Genomic DNA, 21,953 nt, shown 5'->3' with positions numbered 1-21,953 from the left:
ATGTGATGATAATGCATCACTAATTATAATTAAGTAATGTTCTTCAATGAGCCATTGTGCATGAGGAGTACTTTTATTTTTGGTACTTTAAGTATGCTTTGATGCTAATACCTTTGGCTAACAGTATTTTTGCATTGTAGTATCGCTCCAAAGATCATCAACCAGTGGTTTTGTATCATGTAGTTGTACTTCCCTCTCTCTGGACCACCACAAAGTATTCCGCCTATATATATATATATATACATATATATATATATATATATACATATATATATATATATATATATATATATGTATATATATATATGTATATATATATATATCAGTAAATCATAAAAGTATGCATAAAAGTATACAGCAACAGACGTTCTCAAGATGGGACAATCAGATAGTGCGCTTACGTCTGACTCACACGGTGCGTACAGAATGACGTCGACACGGAACCTGTTGTGGTGCCAGTACGCATGCGCGGATTAACCAGGAAAAGCAATAGTGTCGCTATGTCTAAGAAGAAAGAGGAGTAATAAGTAAGTAGCACCTGAGACTGGTTTCTTTTTCACATGTTATTGACGATTCTCTCAGAAAAATACACGAAAGAACGTTTAGAAGAAAACGCGTGTTGCTTATCTTGAAGGTGTTTTTATCGCAGAAACACGACGGTTGTTGTGAAGACGATGCTAGCTCTTCACACTTTGGTTCAATTCAACGTGTGAGCAAGACTCACTTACATCTCTCGCTTGCTTTTATTTCTATAAGTCCTTTAGTCTATGAAATGTCAGAAAATAGTGGATAATACCCAAATACTTCTGCAAAGTCTGAAATGTTTGGCCTCGTCATCATTCTCTTCAGCTGGCAGCAGTGGAGCTTTGTGTTTACAGTAGCTGTATTAAATATAATGCTGTAACTGATGTGCCTGGTTGCTGCTGTTTATGCCGGACCCTACATCAGAAGATGGTTCCTAAAAGCCCAGACGGAGTCAGAACAGAGCAGAACAGAGCAGAACAGAGCAGCAGCACAGAAAGTTGAATTGACACACTTTCATCTGCACATTATAAGCTTCATCGAGGGATGATTTATAGCAGGGCTGCTGTACCCAATAAACTGGTAACTGAGTGTAATCTGTGGCGTTGTTTGATGGATAGACTCGTAGAGTCAGCGCTTGAGGATGTGAAGTTATTAAGTTTCCATGTCTAAGAATAAATAAACAAGGCGACATACATTCATTGGTAATAGTCCATGATTAGCTCATGGGGAAAAACAACTTTAAAATCTATATCCATCATATGTTTCTACACAGCTCATAAAGTATATTCCAAATGATTTTTAGCCACAGGACCTTTTAAGCTGCTTTCTTCTGTGATGTGGATTCTGAAACTCAGATACCTCAGATACTGAGCACCAGTTTGATACGAGCGCTGTGTGTCTCTGTGTTGTCTTTAAACAGGTTTGACTGCATTTAGATCCAGTCCTAGCCATGGTGCGCTGCCAGTCCTGCACCAGGCTGTGCTCCCGCTCCTCGGCCTACACTCTGGCCCTCGGCCTGGGCTTCGTAACTTTGGGGACCACTCGCATCCTGCTGCTCAAATTCTCTGCAAATGCCGGTGACTGACGGACGTTACTCTTTGTTTCCCACAGAGATGTGATATTACTGTGACGTGACACGCTTGTCGTCTAGTCAGCACACACTTCAATATCATGGTTTAAAACGGTTTTAGTGTTTTAATGTGACATTTGTTGACGGTGTCTCTTTGTTTTGTGGTCAATTTTGCAGAGAACAAGTATGACTTTCTCCCCGCATCCGTCAATCTACTTGCTGAGCTACTCAAGCTGCTCTTCTGTCTGGCCATGTCAGTCAGGATCATAGTCAAAGGTACACAGTAAAGTCCCAGCTCTGTGTGTGTGTGTGTGTGTGTGTGTGTGTGTGTGTGTGTGTGTGTGTGTGTGTGTGTGTGCGTGTGTGCGTGTGTGCGCGCGCGTGTGCGTGTGTGTGATGCTATGTTTATTTGCTCTTTTTGTCTGTCTCCCCAGAGGGACGGTCATGCAGAGATCTTGGCTTTTCCTCCAGCTCCTCCTTCCTCGCTTCCCTGAAGTGGGCTGTCCCTGCTTTCCTGTACTTCCTAGACAACCTCATCATCTTCTATGTGATGACTTACCTGCAGCTTGTTAGTGAACACTTCACTTATTTGTTCACATGATCACTACCTGAGGGAAACTGTGTGTGTGTGTGTGTGTGTGTGTGTGTGTGTGTGTGTGTGTGTGTGTGTGTTAGCGTTACAGTTACATCCGGGCTTCTGGAGACAATTCTGTTTCATTAATTCCAGTTATTCAACCATCATTAACATGCAAACCACAGCCTATTGGTAAATCTTTGGAAACCTCTTCTAACTTCTGTGAAAAACGTAATTTCAATGTAGATTTAACCCTTTCATATCACACCAGCTTTTACTAAATGTCCTCTACAAAGACTTTGTTTTTGGTTATTATGTTTGGCTATCACACTGCTGTTTTGTCTCTAAACCAGCTGTTCCTCCTCTTATCCTCAGGCCATGGCAGTGTTGTTCTCCAACTTTGCCATCCTGACCACAGCTGTACTCTTCAGACTTGTTCTGAAGTAAGTTTCTCAATTTACCACCCTGTAATGTTTTGTTCTTCAGTATGATAGTGTGTGTGTTTGACTGATGAGAGGTGATGAGTGTGCATCAGCTGATACGTTCCCTGTTGAAATGCGGTTGCTTTGTCAACACCCCCCCCCCCTTTCTTTAGGCTTGTTTAGTAGATACATCTTCTATTTAACCAAATATTTCTGGACAAATAGCCTCTGAAAATGTTTCTTCACAAGCTTAAAAGTTAAATTTATACACAGTAAAACAATGTCAATGAATGCATTGAAACTTTTTATTGGTACACCATTTCAAATTACTCATTGCGTGCATCATTACAATATAACTTTACATATTTGATACTCGTGGATATCTTGAGTTCTTGACACTAAACACGAGCTTCCTGTCAACCACAAATGAAACTTAAGTTTTTGTTTCTCATCTTTTCTTTTAGGAGGCGCCTGTCCTGGGTTCAGTGGGCAGCGTTATTTATCCTCTTCCTGTCCATTGTTTCTTTGACGACGGGACCAGGGAGCAACCAAAACTCCGTTGCTCTGCCAGGTCTCCACTCAAACCCCCTCTCCACCCCCTCCAACTCCTGCCTTCTCTACACACAGCTGCTGGAGCAGATGAGGAACAGCAGGTCACTTTCTTTCTTGTCATGACCTGGTGCCAACATCAGTATTCATAATTCAATGAGAGTTATTGTCTGGCTCTGTTATGATGCTTTGATCTTTTCTCCCCCCACAGTGCCAGTGAATCGTGGGTGTCCTCCCTGCCCGGGCAGGCCTGGAGGGACGGGGTGGTGGAGAAGCTTCGCTCTCTGGGTGTGGGTCACATCCTGCTCCTCCTCCAGTGCTTCATCGCCGCCATGGCCAACATCTACAATGAGAAGATCCTCAAAGAAGGAGACCAGCTCACTGAGAGCATCTTCATCCAGAACAGTAAACTGTGAGAGGCGACTTATGGAGAACATAATAAGGCAGAAGACGCATAGTTAAATTCAGTGCTAATCCTAAATCCTTTGCTTCATGCTTTTGCAGGTATGCCTTTGGTTTGGTGTTTAATGGTCTGACCCTTGGGCTCAGAAGTGAGACGCGAGGCCTCACCGCGCACTGTGGCCTCCTTCATGGACATAATGTCTACTCCCTGTGTCTGGTGCTGGTCACTGGTGAGTGAACAAAGGATCAGTAACGAGTCCTCATGCCTAATAACTCACTCTTCTGATATGTTTTCCGATCTGATGGCCCTGTGGTGACGTTTAGTCAATAATTAGTGTGCTGGAAGGTGGATCTTTTTTCTTTTTTTTTCTTCTTTTTTTTTTACCTGTTTCCACCTGCTTCCAGTCTTCATGCTAAGCTAAGCTAACCGACTTTTGGCTGTAGCTTCACATGTAGCAAACAGATATGAGAATGGTATCAACCTACTCCTCTAACTCAGCAAGAAAAAGATAAAGCATGTGTCCTAAAATGTCTAACTATTCCTTTAAGGTTAGGGTAGAGATATATTAGGCATATGGAGAAATTGTGTTTACTGTCACAATAAACCAACTTTGATGGCTGGTAGGAGAGAGAGCACAAACCCTCGTCTCCTTATTTCTGATGCTTTCCAGCAACGTCGGACTGTTTGCAGTGATGTAACGAAATCACGCTACATCGTTTTGAGCAAATGACCAATGCGATTGTTTATATGGGAGGACAGTGACTAGAAAACTGTCTCCAAATAGAAGCTGTGGAGTTATTAAAATCACTGAACATCGTTAAGGCTTGCTAAGTTTTCTAGGAGTATACACGGAGATAAGATACTTAAAGTGCACATTTGAAAAACTCTCACTCTTCCCTGTCTTCTCCTCAGCTGCCCTGGGTTTATCTGTGGCCTTCATCTTAAAATTCAGAGACAACATGTTCCACGTGCTGACGAACCAGATCATCACTGTTCTGGTTACCGCCTTCTCCCTCTTCCTCTTCGACTTCCGCCCCTCGCTGGAGTTCTTCCTCCAGGCTCCCACGGTCCTGCTGGCCATCTTTATCTACAACGCCAGCCGGCCCAAGGACTTGGAATACAGCCTGCAGCAGGAAAAACTGCGGGTCATCAACGGGGAGGTGTTCGAGAGGTCCAGAGGGGTAGGGAGCAAACCGCCTAAAACACACTAACCTTCACTTGTCACGTGCACGCGCTTTTCACCTCACCCCCATGTAAAGCCCCTTCCTCTCCTCCCACGCACATACCAAGCTCTCTGCAGGAAACTTGGCTCTCATTTCTCTATAATGTGATTTCTTCAGTGCAGGAGGAAACCTGATTCCCTGCTATGAAAACAGCATTCAGACTCACGCTGGCGCATTACCTCACGTAATTTCATTAGGTCATTGTAGTCTATTGGATTTTGAAAGAGGAAGCTATTAAGCAGAACCGATCTCTATGGGGGGCCTCATGAGGACACTGTCCTGGGGTTAGCAGGACTTTGAGGAAATTCACTTAAAAAGTTAACGTTCGGAGACGATACTGAGATGTTTATATCTTAGAAATACCTTTCTGTCTGCAGGTTTGTCCGCCGTTCCGCATGCATTCTAAATTTTCTCTTGTGTTTTCTGTTGCAGGACGGAGAGGAGCTGGAGCTCCTGACAAAGCCCAACTCAGACAGTGAATCCGAGGAAGAGTCTTTGTAGTGCCGGCTCTCTTACAAGACGGACGCTTTTCTTCTTCGCTGCTGCTAATACGAAGCTGCAACATAGACTCGTCCTCATGGACGCTGATTCCATCTGTCAAAGCGTTTATTTGAATGACTGTCTGGTAACTGTCAGGTAAACGTGAACAATGGAGTGTGTGATGAACTCTTGGATAACTAAGACTATTGAGTATATTTTGAAAATGTGCCTGTCTATTTAGGAGTGCTGTCGTGTTTACGTAGTCGAGGAAACGCCAGTAATACATCAGTGTATGTGCCGATGAAATATCCTCACTGTAGTTGCCATTTGGGATCATTAAGGCCTTCTGTTATGGATAGTTGATGTCTTCTAATGATTCCTGTTGTATGCGCAGCTATTTGGTGATCGACGGGTTTAATGACCAGCAGCCGTACTTCACACCGTTTTATGATTGTATAAGGCTTTATGCTTGTTGTTGGCAATCTATGGTCAATATTTAAACAATGTGAAAAACCGAAGCACCGCATTCCAGCACAAAATCCCAAACTATAACTTCAGAAACACATTACCAGACATGTACACGCACAACAGGACCGATGCTTTCTCAGTGTATTGTCTTAAACATGAACCAGAGCTGTGAGCATTTACAGAATTCACAAGTTCGTATGCCTGAATTTCTGAAAGCACAACAAAGTGGCTCTTGGTTCTCTTAATTGGCCTTGAACATATTGAATATTGATGTAGTTGAACTGTGAAATGCCATGAAATATATGTCTTTTAAGATTCCTCTTGTGCCACAAAACTGCTTTAATTTTGTGATGACAATAAAAAATTGCAATATAGGCGAGCAGGTTGAAAGAAGAAGAAGAAGAAGAAGAAGAAGAATGGGTCATAGGTGTGTTGAAAACAGGATGGTAAAGTCATATATGGGAATGTGGATGAAAATAGACCTACTGAAGGGACCATGAGGTAGAGGAAGTTAAAATCCTTTTTTTTTTATTTATATATATATATATTTTTCATTCCTACTGTATTACAGCACATGTTTTTTAATATAGGCTAGGATAGAGTTGTCCTTATGTACTCTCAGTACATCGTCTCAGTAGGCCACTAGGAGGAGATGTAGCTTAAGAGATTCTTGCAATGCAGAAGTCTACACTGAAACTTTGAGTATTGACTTTACTGTCCAGCAAGCCATCCAAAGACCATTACTGGTAGTAAACAAATGTTTATTTGTCATATAGCACAATAGAGTATAAATAAGAACATTGTATAGCAACAGAAACTTTACAAAAGAGAAATAATGTGACAGCTTCTTTTCATAAAATAATTGATAACTGCTCCTCAAATGCAATAGATGTCCAATAAATACATATATGTCTTATTTTAGCCCATTATCTACAAAATAAAAAGGTGTGTGCTGACAAAATGAAAATGTAAATTTGACCCGGAAAGCAAGTGAAGGAGACAGATAATATAATAAAGTGCAAAACACTTGTTTGAAGTCAGAAATGACAAAAACTACGTCCACAACAGATCTCTGAACCTCCAGGCTCATTTACACATTTATTGACGAGCCGACTCTGATCAAAGCCTCTTGCAAATTACATTTACTTGCAGCAGACTATGCTATATTCATCAAAGATCTGGATAGGTGAAAGCAACAGTTTTAAGGCTTTCACTAAGTGCTACAAAACATTCAAGGACTTCACTCTGTCTGAGCTGACTGCCTGGTGGAGGATGGGAGGGAAAGATTAAAAAAAGTTATGGGTGAAAGGAAGAGGGCCGACAGTGCCGAGCGCCAGCTGCAAGGCAGAGGGAGGGGTTAGTAACCGTAGCCCTGGTGGTATCCGTCCTGATAACCGTGTTCGTATCCGTGCTGATGGTAGCCATATCCACCATACTCGTCCTCAGGGCAGCGCATACCCAGTGACTGCTGGATGGCCATCTCCTGCCTGCGTAGCTGCATAGAGTCTATAAGGTCATAGATGATGGCCATGGACCACATGGGTGAAGGGTACCACGACTTCACGTTGCCGTCCTTCCCCACCAGCAGCATGGAGAAGTATTCTGGGCTGATCTGGAAGTAGTTCCTCATGTCCTTCACCAGGTTGGCTGACAGCCCTTCACGCTCCACAGTAGCACTCCCTGGATGGAGCAGAGATTGAGCTTAGGAAAGATGTATTTAACACTTATATCTTATTTTTACAGAGGACAAAGTGCAGCCATGTTTTTCCTTTGCAGACTTGTTTGATATTTACTGTATCTCTAATTGCTGAGCTCAAATGCCAAAAGCAGAAACCCGAACCTGCTGGCAACAGCTCTAGTTCTGCATAAGCTTGACTCCCATTTCTCTTTTCCCAGTAAAGTTTGTTTGCTCAAGAGATTTGTTCTCTTGAGCAACAAATACCAGGTTATATGAAATGATAGACATAATTCCTGTTTTGATTCTGAGTCCACTGCTACAGCAGGAACACACATGGATATGCAGCTGTGTGGTCGTATGGAGAGTGTTTTTGTAAATAACAATCTTTGAGGTTCCTCTGGGGACATGGTGAAATAGTTAAGTGGACTTTTAAACTTAGTCTCTTAACCATTTTGTGGTATTACTGATGAGAAGTGGGACACTGAAACACTGGTCTGTGCTTGTGGATTTGTGAATTGACATGGATTCTGCAACAGACTGTATATAAGAAAGTGAACAAAGTCACCGTGACGTCACCCATTGGTTTGTGGACGGATGATTTGAAGCCTCGAGGTCGGCATTTTGGCCGTTGTCATCTTGTTTTTTGTAACCACAAGTGACGCGAGAGGGTGGAGCTAAGTACAACCGAACACTGAATAAGACATTTTTAGGAGACCAAAAGACATTACAAGTAACTTTCACAAACTGAAAACACACTGTGACAGGGTATCCACGCCCTGAAGCATTCCCTGCTTTCTCGTCTATTTAACTCTAAATAGACCATAATTAACTAAATGAATATCATGCTGTATTGAAGAAGACTTAAAACTAGAGATAAACTCATGTTTACAATGTTTACTGAGGTAATACATCAAGTGAGAAGTAGAGTCATTTTCTCATAGACTTCTATACAATCAGACTTCTCTTTGCAGGCAGAGGGGTCGCCCCCTGATGGCCATTAAGAAGAATGCAAGTTTAAGACTCTTCAGCATTGGCTTCACTTTTCATAACTGATGTTGCCGCATTGATTCTGGTTTTGCATTTTAGTTTATGTGAGAAAGCTCTTACCATTGATAGGATAGAGTTCCAAGACTCCGCCCATATCCAACAGCTCTGTGCCGGTCAACTTCAGAATGGCGATGTGCCTCAGACCTATGTGAGGCAATGACAACCACATTGACAACACACATCAGAGAGAGGCGAATATGGTACAGTGAAAGTTAGAGTTTAAACAGGAACATTCTGTCTGTAATATGCTGACCAACTGTTTTGTATCCACCAGTCGTCCTGCTTACACAAGCTGATTTTACTGTGGTTGCTCCTTATTGAAACCATTCTAAGCATTGGGTTGTAGGTAAAGGGAGGAGAACGTGGTGGTCCGGAAAGTCCTGCCAAAATGCTGTTTCCTCTGAAGCGAGAAAGCCCACATTAAACACAGGAGAACACAGGCTTTACTTGGTGAGAGCCAAGTGCTGAATACCAGGATCAAACCTCTCAGGCCTCCAGCCCAGTCAGCAGGACAGGCCTTTGTCTGGGCCAGCGAGGGAGGGAACAGCCCTGGGTGCCAACCCAGCCAAGAGCAACACACGATGGGAAAAAAGTCCTCACAGACCCCGGGTCTGGGTCTGCTGATAAGCAAGACAAGCTTCACCTGATTCACTCATATGGAAAAACAGTGTGCAGACATACTGACGTCACAAATGGGTACCGCTTTTTATTGCGGTGTATTTTATGAGAGACTTACTGTAAAATGTGGGCCAGCAAGTGCAAAACCATGGTAACACTGTTCGTTTTGCTCAGAGGCCATCTTTACCATAATAACACTACTTTAGGAGCAACGGAAGTCAGACGGCGGCTGGCGGTTCCATGGTTTTACACTCTGCGGCTCACGTTTCGGAGAACTACGGGGGCCTTCTGGTAACATGAAAAAAAGAGCTTTCTCTAAGCCAATGAAAACACACCGATTCTTAGTTTCAGGTGTTTTGAAAACATAGTTATGAATATTATATTCCATTTCTGCTAATAATTCCCCTGAAATGTTACACACTGACTCTTTAAAATCTAGTTAAACTGTGGTTATATCTTCCTGAACTCTTGTCATAAGTATCAAATGGCAGATACTTTATATAAGTGCATAAGTCAAAGGCATAAATGTGACAAATATATCTATGTTCTTGACTTGAGCATGATGAGAAGCGCTAGGGAAAGAAGTAAGAGCCAGGGAGAAATTGTCAGAAACCTTGAATCCCTATAAACAAGACGGGAACATGAGGTTCAAGAAGGGGAGAAACTCCAGATGACAGCATTTATTTGGTTTTACTGAGAAGTGGAGTTCACTGTGGCCCATTTCAAGTTTACATTAATCTTACATAAATCTGTCAGACACGTCAGGCTATTGAGATTTGCAAAGTTTAGACAAATGTCTCTTTTTGAAATATACAGTTACTAACATTTAAGTAACTGTGGAAAAGTTGACCAACTGGCAAAGCTGAAAAGGCCATCGTCAGGGAAGGAAAAGAGCTTGTTAGCGCCCAAACAGAGCGGCCCTTTGCCAGTTCTGTCATCTGGCGTCTCCTCTGCACATCCCTCTGCGCACATACACAAACACACACACAGGTGCTGATGATATATGGAGGCTTGCAGTAAAAAAAAAACATCCCATGTAATCAACTTCTTCATGTGACTAATATTAATAAGTGGTCTCAGTAATACTTTGGCAGGCAGTGACAGGACACATGCCTGGTTAAAGTTCAGGTGAATGTGTTTTGAATTAACACAAAGATGATTCAATCTATGATCACTTCATTAAAGATTTTACATTTTCTTTCCAGGTAGACAGTTAAGCTTTCTTTTTTTTTGTTGTATTTGTTGGCTTCTCGTGGCAGCAACAGGAAATACGTAGATTGGAGCACAGAAAGAGTAGTCAGTATGACTCGTGCTGAGCACACACAGAAAGGACAGAAAACAACTCCAAAGGAGAAAGTCCTCACAGCACTGGCCGCACAGAATTAATGTGAACTTTAATGGCATAAAATGGCACCACAATGACAAAATAAGAGCGAAACAAACACCACTTTAAAGGATGAGTTTGTTTAAATTACACACAAAAAAAAGTTCAGCTTCAAATATAATTTGTACAGGTTTTTCTGAGGCGTGAACTTCCACCCCTTTAAAGTCCCTTTCCAGACCTCAGGAAAGTGAGTTAATTGACCAGTCACAGTTAGTTTTGGAGTGAAGTGACAGGTTGATTTCGGGTGACTCACCAAGGTTGCAGGCCTGGCTGGTCAGAGCGTAGAGCTGCTGCTGATAGGCCCACTCCTCGTCGTTGGGGGCGGAGATGATGAACAGCCGACGTCTCCAACGGAACCTGCAATCACACAAAATTTTCGCCTGGATTTAAGTGGCACGTTGGTGCAGCAGTGAAAGCTCTGTGCAAATGCAAGGAGTTTGTGCTCGCACTCAAACGTGTTGCCATACTATTACTGCCAGAGGGTGACAACCCTGAATTATGGTCAAAAACCTGCCAGATCTCAGCACTGTGAAGCTGAAATTCAGGTCTCCATGGAAACAAAAGACAGCCTGTCTGCTTTAAGAAAATATGTGACTGCAAAGATTCAGCCTTGAGGTACTTTTAATATCAGTGGAACACACATAAACCGGCTGCCGCAATCCGCCAAATGATTATAAACGCTATAAATTGCGGTCGAGCTGATTATTGAGCAAAACAACAGCTGTTTGATGGAAGCGGAAACAGCCTTTTGGGACCACCCAATAATTCTAACAACCAACTCTTCAGAAACACACTTCACTAAGAAAATATCTACGAATTTCAAAAGAGAGATATTTATTTACAGTATGGCCTCTCAGGTGGTTGGTAGTTGTTTTTATGCATTTTAAAAAAAATGCTTTTTGGCTATACTTTTGTATACTTATGGGGCTTTTTTTAAGGTTTGGGCAAGTAGCAGTTAGGTGAAAACTTAGTGCTCCATCAAGATCATGATGATATTTTAGACAATAGTATGCTTCAAACTTTGTGGCAACAGCTTAATGAAATCATCAAACATCAATGCTTTACCTGGAGAGGAAGTTCTCCAACGATCTGGGCTTGTCCTCCTTCTTGCAGACAACCCCATCTCTCTTCTGCTGCTCCATCTCTCGGATGCGGGAGGAGAAGGTGTCGACGTAGTTGAATATGGCCTTCATGGCGATGGGAACCTCATAGGATTGCTGACAAAAGAACATTGACAAAAAACAGTTATACTTGGTTCCAAAATGTGGTGAAACCACAGGATAAATAAGTTGATATGCAAGAGACACAAAGCATATGAAAACAATGGTTAAACTGTTGAAGTGATGAAGTGAAGTTTTGGAAGATGTTTGTTGATGTGGTGCGGTCTTGTCCACATGACAAACATTCTTCAGAACAACTTCTGTGAAGCAGCACAAGGCGAAAACATAACACAGCCTCTCATTTCATTTATGAAACGCTAAACAACCTCAGCATGAATATTTAACACAGCCGCATGCACACTCTCACACCTTCCTCGGGATATGCTGAATCTTCTGCACGGCTCCTTCTAACTTTTTCACACCTTTCTCCTATCGCTCTCTCTGCCACTTTCTGTCTCACACCAACACCCACATCCTTGCACGCTCACAGACTTCCCTGTCTCTGTCAGCAGAGAGGTGAACACTGGCCCCTTTGACCAACCTGTCTAAATACAGCCTGGTAAATTTACCCTGGCATGCATACACACACACACACACACACACACACACACACACACACACATACACACACACAGGTGTGGGGCAAATGTCATGTTGTGTGAATTAAAACTGTGTTTTAGTGAAGGCAGCGAGTTGGCAGTACGAGGACGGGTCCAACCATCTTCAAAGTGAAAAAGAGAGGATGAAAGTGTTGGACCTGTAAACAGAGAGTGGAGACCGACAGCTGTGCCACAACTGGTAAGAAAGTACTCTAACTTTAGAGGGAATGTTTCGATTTTTTAAATGCTTCCCAATCTGTCCCCATTCAAGGTGCGGATACTTCAAAGGATGAGGCTCTTGAAGGTCAGAGGAAATGAAGGCTGTGGGAGCATACACCAGTTGTGTCGAGGAGCCTTTGAAATCGGACAGACCTCAACAAATTCTGTCTAGGATTTTAGAGGATCCAGCCTCTTCAAATTGTGACACATGAGTATAGAGCGAGCTCTTACCTTGACTCTCATGTCAGCGTCGGTGAGGACCATGTAGAAGTCGTCATAGGTCATGCCAAACTCTTTCCTCAGCTCTGTGATCAGTTCCTGGTTCACCAAGTCCTCCTGACGAAGACCCTTCATAGGCTTGTCATGTTCTTGAGAAAAAAAGCAGTGGAGACGGTGAGACAACATATGTTTGTTATTTCACACTATTGTATGTGAACGTACACTGTGACGATGGAGATGTTTCTAACCCTGTGAGTCTGGTTGTGAGCTGCCAGGTGTTTATAATTCTGTCTGTGGACAATTTTTGTCATCAAAAATGCATAACTTACAGGTATGTAGTATGTAGCAAAGTTTGAAGATAGGTGTAGTCCGAGCAAGGGGGTTGGAAGTGGGGAAGGGACCATTGCCCCCCTAACTTTATGCCCCAGGTCCAATTTTGCTTCGTGTATCGTGTGATCTCAACACAAAATGGTCTCTAGTTTAAAATGTTTCTTGTGGAGAAGAGACTTGTGCTCTGCAGCATACTCACTAAAACCAGTGAAACCTAAACATGTGAATATATAAGATGTATAAACGTCTGACGTTTTGTCACATCTGACAAATACGATCTCGTACACAACCGTGAGAACGTCACATAACTGTTCTTACTGGAAAAACTATAATTGTGTTGTAAATAAACCATATAAACCATAACATAACACAAACACAATGTGAGTGTGCAGCTCTGAGACATTATGAGTACAATTTATTTTCCATTGCTTAAACTCAAAACAAGTTTCCCTTGAAAAATGAATCAGGGACAAGAGCAGCTGTTATTTTCTGAGATCTGGCATAGTCGGATGCCTAACAAATCGACTGTAGCTGGCGTTTGTACAGACCGAAGCAAAAGCCTTTAATCGCCGCTCCCTCCATGCACATGTGAGACCACAGAATGGTGTTTTTTTGGTGGTTGTTTCACCCACTCTGTGCCATATAACGTGTATGAGCAAACATGTCAGGAAACCCCCAGCGCATCCTACAGGCAGCAGACACAGACTGTACACACAGAAAAACACACAACAAACAAACTCACACCACATGCTGTCGACCAACCAACCAACTCAAATGAGGTCACCTTAAACTGAGGGAGAGGCAACACTGAAATAGCCACTTGTTTGTATGCAGTACATCTTCACACGCTCACACTGACCTGGCAGGTATGTACGTGGAACAAAAGTGTAACCGAGTCCTACCGTGGGTGAGGGCGGGTGACGTCAGCGGCACTTTTTCCAGCATTCCATCTGGGTAAAACCTTGTTGTCATGCGGAGTGACAGACTCATAAAGTTTTACAAAGTGGGTCCTGAAGTTAACACACACAAACCCCGAAGCCTCGAGTTTGAGACGTGCTCTAAAATGTCTCAAAATACGAGACGACACAGCGCATTTCATAGAAACAGCTGGGGTTTTGTTGTTTTGTGTCCCTGAGCTGTTTAATAGAAGGGAGGTTTACAAAAAGCTGTCATAAGTGCAACAGATGAGTGTGCGTGTTGGTATGATGTCATCTCAATTCATACAGGAAGACCCACACACTCCTATCTCATCACTAAAAATACAATGACAGTGTAACATTAATATAAAAGTACTTTTACCACAGGATGACATGCACAGAGAACCCAGAAGTTAAGATCATAGGACTCAGAAGACAGCTCTGTCTATTATCAGAGAAGCACACAAATACTGTGGCTCTGGCAGTCGGTGTACAGCGCAGTCTGAATGTTACACTTGGAGCCGAGATTGTGTGAGGTCGGCAAAACGAGGACAGGACAGCAGACGTGGCCTCTCCTGGCCTCCCTCTTAGTATCGAGAACATTCACACAATAACAGGATGGCAGTATACCTGGCCTGTTTTTTTTGTATTTAGAAGGGGGCAGAGTTAGTACAAAGTACTATAGTTAGAGTTGGACAATAGGAATCTATATATTTTTCAGGATATTCATTTAAGTCCTATGAAAAAAAAAGCTAAATATGCTGCGTATTTCTTGTTTACCGGTAGGTATGTAAGATTCAAAACTATCAATAAACATGAGCAAAAGGACACAGAAAATCAAGACCAGTCATGTGATGGCCCTACCGTAATATATATTCATGTAACACTGATCAATCAGCAAAAAGATGGTCAGTTTTAAGGCTTTGATACTTTTTGAGAGAAATCTCTACAGACTGAGAAGAGGACAGCAGAGTAAAGTAAAGTGCAGTTGAATGCTCACAACATCAAACTACAGCTGTCGTCTCTGTAAGATTAAAACGTGGAAACCAGAGACTTTGGATTCTCATGAACAGTTATTGTCTGTCGGTGCATGACTCAAAACTGCGAGAACCAATGACAGCCCAGCGGAAGAATGCGATTTGCCCAACCAGACAGAAGGGGCAGATGAGTTTACACTGGTGTCTGAGAGAACTGCCAATCATCTCTTTCTCAACCTTTTTGAGTTTTTTTTTTATTTTTTATTTCCCGTGCCCCGTTGACAGAAGTGAAACTGTGTGCTTGCACTGCATGATTCTTACCCAGCTGGTAGTGGTCAATTTTCATGGTGGAGTTGGTCAGGGAGCCAAAGATGGTGATGATGGAGACTTTCCTGATGGCCATTTCACACACGGACTCCAGGTACTCGTCCCGCTGCTGAACATACATAGTGTTCTCCTCACCGGGGGACGTAATCAGCTGGAGGAAGGGAAAGAAGGTTACAGTGTCATGTATATGCAATGAAGAAAAAAAAACGCACGCACGCACGCACACAGTGTGCTGAAGAGGCGATGTTTACATTGACCTGCGGGCGGAGGATAGGGCATATTTTCCCAGCCTGCCTGCAGCACTGCTGTGATAAGAATCTATACTGGCTGCAAAACAGAGTCACACAGTCTGTTAGCACACAGCTGTGCAGCCCGTCAGATTGCTGCTCCACATACTTTAAGTCTATTCATATTACAAACCACTTCAGTGTGATTGTAAAGCAATGACATTATAGCGGATAAAAAGGGGAAACGAGTGAATGGTTTGCAGCCCCAAAGCACAGAGGTGTTTACCAATTTGTTGACCGGTAAAAAATAATTAATCAACAAGTGATTACTAATCCAGATGTTTGGCTTTCAAAGCATTCATAACTATTCGTTTTTGGAAGTAGGAGTTGCAAAATACTGTAGATCACCTCCTCCCTCTCCACAACTCATTGGGGCTATAAACTAGTCCACAGTGGAAGTAAAGACAAAGCTTTGTCAATGATTTATGATTGTGATATTCAATGGTTTCACCAGATATTTCTGTTGGATTGCGGCTCTAAGTAGCTGGTTTACTTGTCTTGCTTACTGTCGCTTGTTGTGATCAGACATTTTATGTTAACCACATGTGATTTGGGTGTACTCAAACGAGAATAATTTCTACAACTGATGCAGAGAACTCAATGTACATTCAAGGAATAGTTCGACAATATATTTTTTGGAAAATATGTGAATTTGCTTTATTGCTGAGAGTTAGATAAATGACAAGATTGATACCACTGTACAGCCAGTAATCTAAGCTTTGCCTAAAGCCTGGCTACCCTGGCTTAGGTCTGTCTTCAGACTACCGTATTTTTCGGACTATAAGGCGCACTTAAAATCCTTAAATTTTCTAAAAAATTGACAGTGCGCCTTATAATCCAGCGCGCCTTATGTATGGTTACTTGTTGTGCTTATCGATCGATTTTATGTGGTACAATGCGCTCAAAAATCTGTCGAAATATGTAAGTACGACTTTGGTAAGCAACGAAGCCGCTCCGCTCAATGGATATTCGGAGCATTACGGTACGCTGTGTCACTACCTGATCGGCCCCGTAACAGGAATGTAATGTCTAAACTAAAAGTCAAAATCGATCAATAAGCACAACAAGTAACCATTGGTCGCAACTGTCGTCCGAGCTTTCACGAAAGCTGGAATCATCACTGAACAGCCAAGTACCGACAACAGCAACAAGACTGACTCGGAAAATGACGAGAGGGATTCGGGCATTCTTGATGCCGAAATCGCACAGCTGCTTCACTCAGACACTGAAGATGAAGAATTTGATGGATTTGTGGAAGAGGAATGAATCGATAAGTGAGTGTATTTTTCTGTACCGGTATTTGTTGTTACAACTGAGTTGAATAAAGTTTGATTTACCGGACTGTGTTGTTTTGCTTAATGCGCCTTATAATCGGGTGCGGTTTATGTGTGAACATAGACACGTTAATTCACAGTGCGCCTTATAATCCGGTGCGCCTTTTAGTCCGAAAAATACGGTAGTTGTTTCCCATGGTTTCCAGGTTTTATGCTAAGCTAAGCAAACCGGTTGCTGGCTTTTAGCCTTATATTGAACAGACAGAATTGAGAATGGTTTCCATCTTCACATCTAACTGTCGGGGAAAGAGTTGATCAGCGTATTTCCCAAAGTGTCAAACTATTCCTTTAAAAACTGGTATGCGTATGTACTGGGAGTTGGTTGACCAGTGCAGTTTAACAATGGTGCTGTATCTGTGCGCTAATATTTAGTATGAAAGGAGATATGCCAGATGAGAGAGGTAGTGAGCCTCTCATGAACTGTGAGTTATGTCTTGCTCTCACCAGCAGCCGCCTCCTGTTTTCAAAGTAGTCCAGGAAGGAGGCCAGAGATCCCTTTGGAGGGGGCGTTGGCTTCTTAGAGGGCTTGGGGTAGTCCTCTTTCTCTGGGTACTTAGACGGCTTCTTTCCATTTTTCTTGCCTCCGATCTTCCCCTCCTTCCCTGCCTTTCCTCCTCTCCTCTCTGCTTTCTTGGCAGCCTTGTCATTCTTTTTCTTCTTCTTGTCGTGCTTTTCGTGCTTGCCCTTGACTTTCTTGGTGGGACTGATGTCGGTGAAGGTTTCTGTCTCCTCCGGATGACTGACGGTTGGCCAGTTGCCCGCTTCATACTTGTCCTCGTACTCATTCGTCAACACCTGCATGGATGAATATATGTTGTTAATTGAGTAATAATTGTCCACTTTCTTTGTTGAATAATAAATAATAATTGATTAATTATTGATTTGGCCTATATCCAGTTCACAAAAATGTTTCAAGACCCAGTGTCTCATACATGTCTCATAAACTCACTTATTTACACAATTATCTATATATCAAAGCTGAACATATGAAGAAACGTCGGCATAAAACCCCCCAAAGTGACATTTTAGTAGCAAAGATGTTTGGAGTTTTAAAAAGATTCAACATGATGACCATTGAGCCTATTTTAGCTCACCTTTCTAATCATACACATCCCCAAAACTATTCTTCAGTAGTGGTGTTTTCCACAAGTTTAGTCGGCATAAATTATATACCGGATGAACCCCACACACTTTTACCTCACCTTCTCTCCCCCGTTCTTCCTCTTGGTGGGTTTGATCTTGGAGGGTTTATGTGTGGCAGGTACCAGTTTGCGGCTGTGTGGATCTCTGTTTTCCTTGTCAGTGCGGTTCTCTCCCGCCGGGGTGGTTTTAGCCGGGTACCTCTCCCTCTCTCTGCGGTTGTAGTAGTGAGGATCAGCGGTTGTTCTGGGGGCTGGGAGCCACAGGGCTGTGGTTTGGGCTCTGGTGGGTCTCTGGGTGGTGGTGGTGGTGGTGGTGGATCTTTTTGTGGTGGTTCTTCTGGTGGTGGTAGTGGTTGGTTTGGTGGTGGTTGTTGTTGTTGTTGCTTTGGTTGTGGTAGTAGTAGTGGTGGGCCGGGTCGTAGTTGTGGTGGTGGTGGTTGTCGTGGTTGGCCGTGTAGTTGTAGTTGTTGTGGTGGTGGCAGCTGTGGTTGTTGTCATGGGCTTTCTTGGGATCTTCTTCCCTGGTTTTCTTTCTACTGGTGCCTCTATGGGTACACACACAGAAAGGAAGACAACAGATAGAAAAGTTTTCCTCCGTTATTTTTTCTATTTTGTGAGCAAGTACCTTGAGAAAGTAGATTGCTTCAACACACTTTCATTTGTCTAATCAACTCAAATTGCATTCTAGTGTGAATATTTCCACTAGATTTCACTGACTTAAGTGATTTAAATATGCAAGTATTGCCAGATGACATGCTTAATCAGTGTGGACTTAAAGACCCAGTTTGTAGGATTTGGCGACATATATTGGTGAGATTGCACCCAAATTCCACATTGAAAATGTTTCTCACTTCTCCTCTAGTAATATCTAGCAATGCAGCTAGCATATTTTGAGATTGCGCAAACACTTTGAACAGAAACCTTTCTTTCCAGGAACGACGTCCCCCTAACTCTGGTCAATCTAGAGAACACACTGTCATAGTTTTCGAGGAAACAGTTTTCTTCTGATGAAATAGATAGAGAACGGTTGTTCTGTGGGTTATGCTGAGTATTAAGGAAACACTGGAAACATATGTCAGATTTTATAAATGTGCATTGTCTTTTTTGTCATTTGTGTGAACTGACCCTTTAAGTAGATTGTAATTAATGATGACAAAAACTGTGACTTGTGGCTTCCCCCTCCATAATTAGAAAAAAATAATAATATGCAAGCCCCTCTCACCTGTGAGTGTGCCCTCTTCCACTTGGCCCTCCACACCTGCTGCTTTACACTTCTGGACAAAGCCCTTCTGTCTGAGCTTCTCCAGCTTCCTCATGGGCGACTGGTCGATCACCTCGTACATGGCCTCCAGCCTCACGGGGTACGGGTACCTCTCCTCCACCTGCAGGGTCTTCTTCAGCAGCACCATCCCAAACTTACCTGCAGGGCACCACAGCACTCATCAGATTTGGATACAAACACTTTCAGCTATTCTGTCAGGAGCAGAGGTGTGTGCTGCTCCATGTAAGCTCAGCTTGGTTGGTTCATGGCTGTAGAGAAAGTTGCTTTGAAGAAAGAGAAATTACAAACAAATATCAACAGTCACAGTGTCATCACCTCCTTCTGGACCTGCATCCATCCCTTACCTTTCTCCAATTTGAGGAAGCTCATGAGTCTGGGGATGAGTGCTGTGTCCAGCGGCTCCTCCATCACCTTCCCCTCCGTGGTGATCCTCCTCACCTTGCCACCCATCTCTCCCTCCTGATGGAATATGACAACCTGGTGGACATGTCGCTCAGCGAGCTCGCAGTACACATCTGATTTCAGGAGAGACATCATCAGCCGGTAGTAGCCGTCTGAATCATGCGGCGCCGAGATCACCAGGACGCGGTTCTTCCCTGCGAAGCTGGCCAGCAGGTTTGGTGACCCGGCGCTGTTGGGCATCCGGGTGACCCTGGCTCTCGCTCCTGGGGTGCCCTCATCTTGCATGTTCGGCTGGCGGGGCAAGCCGATCTGTCCGGCCACCCCTCTCCTTGGTCCAAAACTCTGACCTCCTGCTCGCTTGCCCTGTACGGACCCTGTCCTGGTGAAAACTGGAACCCCCTCGTCCGCCTGCACATCTTCCTCCTTCCTGTTAGCGTGCACGGAGATTGCGGAACCGAACCCGGGGCGTCTACGTCCGACGAAGCGCTCCTTGTCCGTTGCGCCCAGCTGGGCACGTCCCAGTCTGGAGCGTCTTTGCACCCGCTTAAATTGAGTCTCTTCGTCGGCCTCACTTGTCCAAGTCAGCAGATAAATCAGCGCTAACGTGAGAACGAAAGCCCTCCGCATTCTGGCGAGATGTCAGACAGATCAGGCTGAACCCTCACTGAGGGGGAGATAAAGATCCAGTGGTGGAGCCGCGGTCCTGCTGGCGCGTCTTTTAGTGCATTTGAGGTTGTTAATCAATTAATTCCAGATTAAGACATACAGTGAGCAGTGATCGGCACATAAGCGATGTGTTTCAGAGCATGTCTTCTGCTGAGGAAATCCACTTCACCGTCTGCTCGACAAGAGACAGAAAAGGCGAGTTAGAGGAGAGTTTGTAGCGCGTAAACAGTTATATCCAGAACTTCATCTCAGCAACAACTTCCGTTTACAAGTATAATCCCAGGAGATCCGGAGTATAAAGCTCATCTGTTATGCAAACATCCAAAAACTTTGTAATAATTCCTCAGCCCTCAGGGAAAATGAATGAAAGTCTTTCGGCGAAAAGTTTTGGGACCACGTCACATCTCCAAAAAATACACACTAATAAGTTAATTTATCCAATTAATCCTCGGGCATCGTGTATGTCCAATAAACTGTGAGACGATCATCTGGGATCAGGAAGGAGGAACCACCGACAAAATGCAAGAAATGCGCACACTGCGCTGTGTCTGCACAGGAAAATGCCTTTGTGCTCCCTCGCAGGTTCTCCTTGGCAAAACTGAGCGTTGGAGGCTTTCCCAGAAATGTTCAAACAAACCCCAGCCTCCGGACTCTTGGCGACGCAATGGCAGGACCTGCCCCGGGACTGTGGGTTGCCAGTTCAGTCTGCAACACCCATTTCATTAGACATACAACGTTTGTGTCCCCTCGCGCTGACTGCGATGGTTTTAAGTTTTTCACAACATATTAGGTAGCTGATTAGAAGCACATTTAGAAATATCTGAGAAAAATGAAACATGTTGTTCCTCTGCTGGTCACACTGCCAGGAAGTAAAATTTGCATAATCAGAATCAAAGTTAAGTTCCTTCTTTTTAATTTGATGTGCAGAAATTGCACAGACACAGATGATTTAGAGGGGAATCCAGTGCTGCTGTATATTTTAACTTAGAGGCTGATCATCCATTTACTCTTCCTCTACTGTTTATGGTGAGAGAAGGCACAAATGAATGTTGTCTTTACATGTTTAGAGCCAAAATAACATAATTGTAATGACTGGCTTTACTCTTTTATGGTGTGTTTTTTAGCCCAAATCAGACTCTTTCCTTTTCCTCTAAGAAAATTCCCCATTTTGGCTTGTAATTAAGGCCTAAGTAAAGAAAAGTAAACCACTAGGTTTGAGCCACATCCACTCTCACTGCAAAGACTAAACACTATACATACAGTCGATGCTGTCTGCTAGAAAACAGAATACATTTTGCACCTATCTCTGTCTGAACAAAATATATAATGTAAAACAATAACCACATGTATTTTGATAGCAGTTCCATCACTTATCTTCATTTTTCTCTTGGTGATACAAGTGTAGATGCAACACTGGTCTTCAAATAATAACATTCCTTTGGCAAAGTGATGCTGAACATAACCAGCTCCATTCACTTCTAGTCAGACTGTCTCAACCTAAATACTTTACAATAAAAAAAGACAACATCGTCTCTTTTGCCTCAAAACCTCCATCAGGAATAAGAAGATGTCAGGGGTTTATCCGCACCATCACATTTGGAATAATATTTATATATTAACATATCTAGAGGCTGGTGGGTTTCTTAGAAAAC

At 43.1% G+C, this 21,953-nt stretch overlaps 2 protein-coding genes across 3 annotated transcripts; one reads left to right on the top strand and one right to left on the bottom strand.

Moving 5' to 3' along the window:
• Positions 1-467: 467 nt before the first annotated feature.
• Positions 468-6,031, top strand: slc35a5 (solute carrier family 35 member A5). 2 transcript variants are annotated; one of them, XM_068702424.1, is made up of 10 exons: positions 468-527; positions 1,445-1,601; positions 1,772-1,870; positions 2,029-2,162; positions 2,544-2,611; positions 3,055-3,243; positions 3,351-3,551; positions 3,644-3,771; positions 4,455-4,723; positions 5,198-6,031. In XM_068702424.1, the coding sequence occupies exons 2-10, from the start codon at positions 1,475-1,477 to the stop codon at positions 5,264-5,266; spliced, it is 1,284 nt and encodes a 427-aa protein (XP_068558525.1). In that variant the 5' UTR covers positions 468-527; positions 1,445-1,474; the 3' UTR covers positions 5,267-6,031. The 2 variants fall into 2 exon arrangements, with proteins under 2 accessions (XP_068558525.1, XP_068558533.1); XM_068702432.1 differs by lacking the exons at positions 468-527; positions 1,445-1,601; positions 1,772-1,870; positions 2,029-2,162 and adding an exon at positions 2,196-2,360.
• Positions 6,032-6,457: 426 nt separating this feature from the next.
• On the bottom strand, positions 6,458-20,914 carry ccdc80 (coiled-coil domain containing 80). The gene is made up of 10 exons (XM_068702410.1): positions 19,578-20,914; positions 19,174-19,371; positions 18,012-18,496; positions 17,254-17,604; positions 15,183-15,339; positions 12,650-12,786; positions 11,506-11,657; positions 10,694-10,797; positions 8,499-8,582; positions 6,458-7,393 (listed from the first exon to the last, which is right to left on the bottom strand). Exons 1-10 carry the CDS (start codon positions 20,260-20,262, stop codon positions 7,071-7,073), a joined length of 2,676 nt encoding a protein of 891 aa, XP_068558511.1. The 5' UTR covers positions 20,263-20,914; the 3' UTR covers positions 6,458-7,070.
• Between the last annotated feature and the right edge of the window lie 1,039 nt (positions 20,915-21,953).

This window comes from Cebidichthys violaceus, unplaced genomic scaffold (assembly GCF_023349555.1).
Source record: "Cebidichthys violaceus isolate CVI_PGR_0920_01 unplaced genomic scaffold, fCebVio1.0.p SCAF_11, whole genome shotgun sequence".
NCBI classification, from domain to species: domain Eukaryota; kingdom Metazoa; phylum Chordata; class Actinopteri; order Perciformes; family Stichaeidae; genus Cebidichthys; species Cebidichthys violaceus.
Note: the sequence above shows the minus strand (reverse complement) of the source record. Positions and strands in the feature narration are given on the sequence as shown.

Coding starts and splice junctions, on each gene's coding strand:
- slc35a5 (XM_068702424.1), top strand. CDS start 1,475: ATGGTGCGCTGCCAGTCCTGCACCAGGCTGTGCTCCCGCTCCTCGGCC. Junction 2,163..2,543: donor TGATGACTTACCTGCAGCTT/GTTAGTGAACAC, acceptor TCTTATCCTCAG/GCCATGGCAGTGTTGTTCTC. Junction 2,612..3,054: donor CTCTTCAGACTTGTTCTGAA/GTAAGTTTCTCA, acceptor CTTTTCTTTTAG/GAGGCGCCTGTCCTGGGTTC.
- ccdc80 (XM_068702410.1), bottom strand. CDS start 20,262: ATGCGGAGGGCTTTCGTTCTCACGTTAGCGCTGATTTATCTGCTGACT. Junction 18,497..19,173: donor GGAAGAGGGCACACTCACAG/GTGAGAGGGGCT, acceptor GTGTACCCATAG/AGGCACCAGTAGAAAGAAAA. Junction 7,394..8,498: donor GGAACTCTATCCTATCAATG/GTAAGAGCTTTC, acceptor TGCTCCATCCAG/GGAGTGCTACTGTGGAGCGT.